Genomic DNA, 4,709 nt, shown 5'->3' with positions numbered 1-4,709 from the left:
AAACAAAGCCAAACTTATTTCTTTAAGAGATTTGCGTTTTTCGTGTAAATCCTTTTTGGGAAAATAATAAGCATTAAAGGCTATTGATTAGGACTTAAATGTCCTTTTTTTTTCCTTTTTTTTTTTTTGTTTTTTTTTTTGGACAAGGATTAGGACTTTAGGAGTTACATGTGAAAATAATAAATAATACTTGTATAAAACGTCAATAACAGACTGAACTCTAGCTACTATCACCCAAGTTTTTTCAGCTACATTATGAATTTAAGGTTTTGTATTGGTAGTTAATGCTTGGAATTTACAATGGAATTTGACAAAATAAAGCCTTTTTCTATCTTTCAGCAAATTTTGGCCCATCTGATTTTATTTTTTTTTTTTTTTTTTAGAGAATGGGGATGCTAGATAACAGAGTTTAGTACAAACATATTGTTGGCTGGGACATCACCAACATGCAAAAGAATAGAGTCATAAGTAACAGCTAAAAGGTCTTTGCTTAAAGCATTAACACAGACAGGAGGGGGGTTTTGCAAAATACAAATGTGATTTAACTCCAGCCCATTGCATCTAGCATCCCTGGCCAGACTATCAGCTACTGCATTAGTCTTCCGATCTTCAAAGCACAAATCTACATGGTGTTCCTCCCGTAACAGGTCCCTGCAAGTTTTTAAGCATGATGGCAAATTAGAGTGGGATTGATTATCCAAAATATCGGCCACTGCTCTTTTCGAATCAGAAGAAAGGATAACATTCTCCCAGTGCATTGAAAGAATCCACTCTAAACTCAGTTGGATAGCCAACATTTTGGATCCAAACACCATTATTATTTCTGCACACTGCGGCGCATCCTGTTTCATTGGAAGAGTGAAGGAATGATGCATCACAATTGACTTTAAGGGAATTTTGGGGAGGAGGAGACCAAGCAACTGGGATGGGCTTTGGACTTTCTGAGTTGGTATTTTGAGAGAAATTCCACTCAGAAGCATCCCAAGTGCATTGGCGGATTGTATGATTAATGGGGCAGCTGTGCTTAGAAAAGATCCAAGAGTTTCTTCTCCTCCAAAGGAGCCCGATAGCAAGCAGAAAAGGACATTTCAAGGGATCGAATTTAGGGAAGGCTTGGTGCACTTGAAATTACTGGATAACCAACTAATCCAATGAGTAGCATCAGGAAAGTAAGGAGATGGGCAGGTTGGAAAGTTATCCCAGAATTCAACCACTCTAGGGCAGTCAAAGAAAATGTGTTTCGGATGTTCATTTATATGAGGACAAAAAGGGCAAAGGGGCTGACTTGTTGAATTTTTTTGTGAAGGTTAAGGTTAGTAGGGATTCTATCCCAAATTAGTTGCCATAAGAAGAATCTAACCTTAGGGAAGGTAGAAGCCTTCCAAATAAGATCCCAATTGAAAGCTGTAGGTGGGTTTTTGAATCGAATTTTCCTTAGTAAGTCCAATCCGAGATGAAAGAATCATGCTTATCTGAGAGTTGAATGGAGGAGAGAAGCGAGTATAGATGATCAGAGATAGGGAAAGACAAATTTCGCTTAAGAAACTCTTTGGATGAAGAATGGAGTGACTGTAAGTTTCTTTGGAGCTGAGAAGATTGAATAGGCCCTATAAGAAAGGATCGAAGTGATTTTTTGAGCAGCCACTTATCCTCCCACAAATTGATTTCCAATCCATTTCCGACTTCCCAAGTGAAGCTTTGTCCAAAGGTTGGCCAACCTTTTCCAATTGCTTTCCAGACAAAAGAGCCCTTGTTAAAAGGTGTTGGGTTGGGCTTTGAGTCTATGTACTTCTCTCTGACTAGTTGAGCTGCCCATCCTTTATTAGCGTGGATGGTCTAGCATAATCTAGCAAGAGTGAGCACATTTAAATCTGAGTGTTTCATAAAACCCAACCCATCTAATTTATATTGCCTTGGACCCAGCTCAAACAATTTATTTCCAACCGAAGCCTGTCATCGGTAACAGACGGATCTTACTTGAATAACCAGATTATTGTTGCCATTAATCCTAACAAGTAACGATAAAACCTTGTCTCGTAGTTGATGCATGTTGCACATACGACGAATATTAAATGAACAGCAGTTTCATTACAGTGAAATCCTACAGAAGTATTTCCTTCCAACATCATCATCCAATATACACTCTACAAGTGACTCCCTTTGCCCTAGAACAATTATTTGGTCATTATATGTGTCCACTATGTAAAGGTTCTTAGCACAATCGGGCATATCCAAACGGAAGTACATGTAATAGTCGTCGTTTACCAAATTGAATGTCGTTTCGAATAATCCCTTCACTCTCTTATTTATGAACGGGTTGATACGACTAGCCTCTTCGCTCCATGGCCCTATAACAGTAACATACACGTACACGTATTTATTCATTAGTTAAATTATATCCAGAGCCATTTATATATGATAATAATTTTAAATTAAACATGAAAGTAATTATTTACCATTCAAAGTTCTATCTCCTTGCAAGCCGTAGCAGCATTCACAGTTCTTGTCGTGCATAACAAAATTTTACAGTCCCTCTACGTACAATAATGATTAAATGCATGATTAATTATTATTGTTGAAATTATAAATAAAGAGATGAGAGAGGGGAAAGAAGAACATAAACTTGTATTGAATCCATTTAATAAAGAGATTACAACTAGCTTTAAATAGAGATTGTAAGTTAACTGAATGTAAAACAACAATGCTAAAATTAAGGCCCATATCCTGAAAGGATTAACCGAATGTGCTAGCTAGTTTGCGATTAACGACAATTTACAACAACGAATACGGAAAAGCAAGTAATAAACGAGACAAGGAGAATTTACCGTGGGAAACCCGAGAACCGGGAGAAAAACCCACCAATCCACTATGGAGTAATAATTTGATGAAGATTAATGTAGTTTACAAGCTTTCACTCACCATGAAAGCTCCCACCCCAAACTCACCCTCTCAAACACTCAAACCCTAAGTGTTTGGGTTTTACATGAGGCTCTCTTTCTACATTTTTCCCTTCATTCTCTTACTACTCCCTCTCTACAATGACAAAACATGAGTATATAGTGCTAGGCAAAATAAAACAATCCTACGGTCTTAAATAAGCCACATCGCTTAAGTCGCAAAACCGTAGAAAACAAGGGCACACACGAGGTTCGACCGAACCTACCACCTGTTCGGTCGAACAAGGCAGTCAGTAGCAGCAGCTCAATTTCTTCAAATGGTTCGACCAAACTTTTCAAAAGTTCGGTCGAACTTTTGCACTGCGCAGGCAGGTCTTCGTAAAATGGCCATAACTCCCTCGATTCTTGACCAAAACGAGCTTATGACTAGTTGTTGGAAAGCTTTTGAGACGAGCTATCACCTCCAACTTGAGTAATCTCAATATAAATTCTAGATCTTGAGATATTCCCATTTGAAGCCAGCTCCTACTTTTCATTGTTGCTTTGCACCAAGCAAATTAAACAAATTCATAGCTTAACACCAAAGCTATGCACCCCCTTAGCCTTCTTGAATCGTTCTCCACACTTCTCAAACCCAACATATCCCACAATTCATGCCTAGCATTATTTACCACTAACAAAATAATTGCTTTATTATAGAAACTAACTAATCAAGTATTTGACCACTAACAAGCATGACTATGAATCACTAAAAATTAGGAACCACAATTTGAAGCACTAACTCCAACAAATATAATTATCTTCAAAAAATTTTTTAAAAAAATACATTTATAAATTTGAATTATGCTTAATAAATGAAAGTAATTCATTACCAATTCGAACACTATCCGGATTAAGATGGTTTTCATTCACAATCGCTGGTTTAGAAGATCCTTCATCAATCAAAGAATAATAATTTCAACAACAACAACAACAACAACAACAAAAAAAAAAAAAAAAAAAAAACCCAGAATTGTTTGGAGTACGAAAAGTGAGGTAGGCATTATCAACACCACTAATGAAGATTTAGCAGGTACCATCGTTGACTTGATGATTGACCAACACTTGCTCAAAATCTTGACATTCAACTTTAATAGTACCAATATAACACCTACTTGATTTGTCGAAAGTCACGAAAGGCAAATCAATTTTCTTCATGGAGACGCCTCCAAAATGAATCTCATGACGAGTATTATCTTTATCCTTATCCTTATCAACGTTAACACTTGTTTGTATTGCTCCCGGCATGTCTACACGAATGTAAATGCCATCTTCGGTCTTCTTCAAAACGTACGCTCCTTTTGGTCCAGGAAGATAGTTGTGTTGTAGAGGGTGTTGATTTGAGGGTTCTTGGAAACAAACAAAACTTATGGGAAATATATATTCAAGAAATGAAATACTAAAATGAAAATAAATAATTGAAGAAATGAAATAGGACTTAGAAGAAAATAAATGAAAGAGAAAAGTTGAAGAAATGAAGTATACCAGTGACAACAATTTCTTCATCCGCCATTATAGAAAGCTTGTGATCGAGTTGGGTAATTTCTGCTAATAAATTCTTTTAATTTTGCTGAGTTTCGATCTCACTTTTTTTAGTATAAATATGATCAGGTATATATAGAAACATTATAGCCGACCTCTTAATTGGATTTACTATTTTTTTTTTTTTGTCCTTATCTGAAATCAGTATTACCGTTATTTAAAAATAAATAAATAAAAATTAAGAAAAATATCTAACTGCCTCCCGTTCTATTATTTCGGTTACGACCTCCG

General features: G+C 36.2%; 1 protein-coding gene across 1 annotated transcript; it reads right to left on the bottom strand.

The window, feature by feature from the left end:
* Nucleotides 1-3,590: 3,590 nt before the first annotated feature.
* Nucleotides 3,591-4,709, bottom strand: LOC110695297. The gene is made up of 2 exons (XM_021872555.1): nt 4,422-4,709; nt 3,591-4,285 (listed from the first exon to the last, which is right to left on the bottom strand). The coding sequence occupies exons 1-2, from the start codon at nt 4,447-4,449 to the stop codon at nt 3,963-3,965; spliced, it is 351 nt and encodes a 116-aa protein (XP_021728247.1). The 5' UTR covers nt 4,450-4,709; the 3' UTR covers nt 3,591-3,962.

This window comes from Chenopodium quinoa, unplaced genomic scaffold, assembly GCF_001683475.1.
Source record: "Chenopodium quinoa cultivar QQ74 unplaced genomic scaffold, ASM168347v1, whole genome shotgun sequence".
NCBI lineage: Eukaryota > Viridiplantae > Streptophyta > Magnoliopsida > Caryophyllales > Amaranthaceae > Chenopodium > Chenopodium quinoa.
Note: the sequence above shows the minus strand (reverse complement) of the source record. Positions and strands in the feature narration are given on the sequence as shown.

What these genes read in the sequence shown, in the direction of transcription:
- LOC110695297 (XM_021872555.1), bottom strand. Translation starts at nt 4,449, where the DNA reads ATGGCGGATGAAGAAATTGTTGTCACTG. An exon ending in TGAAGAAATTGTTGTCACTG is followed by an intron (nt 4,286 to 4,421) that starts GTATACTTCATT and finishes TTTGTTTCCAAG; the next exon opens with AACCCTCAAATCAACACCCT.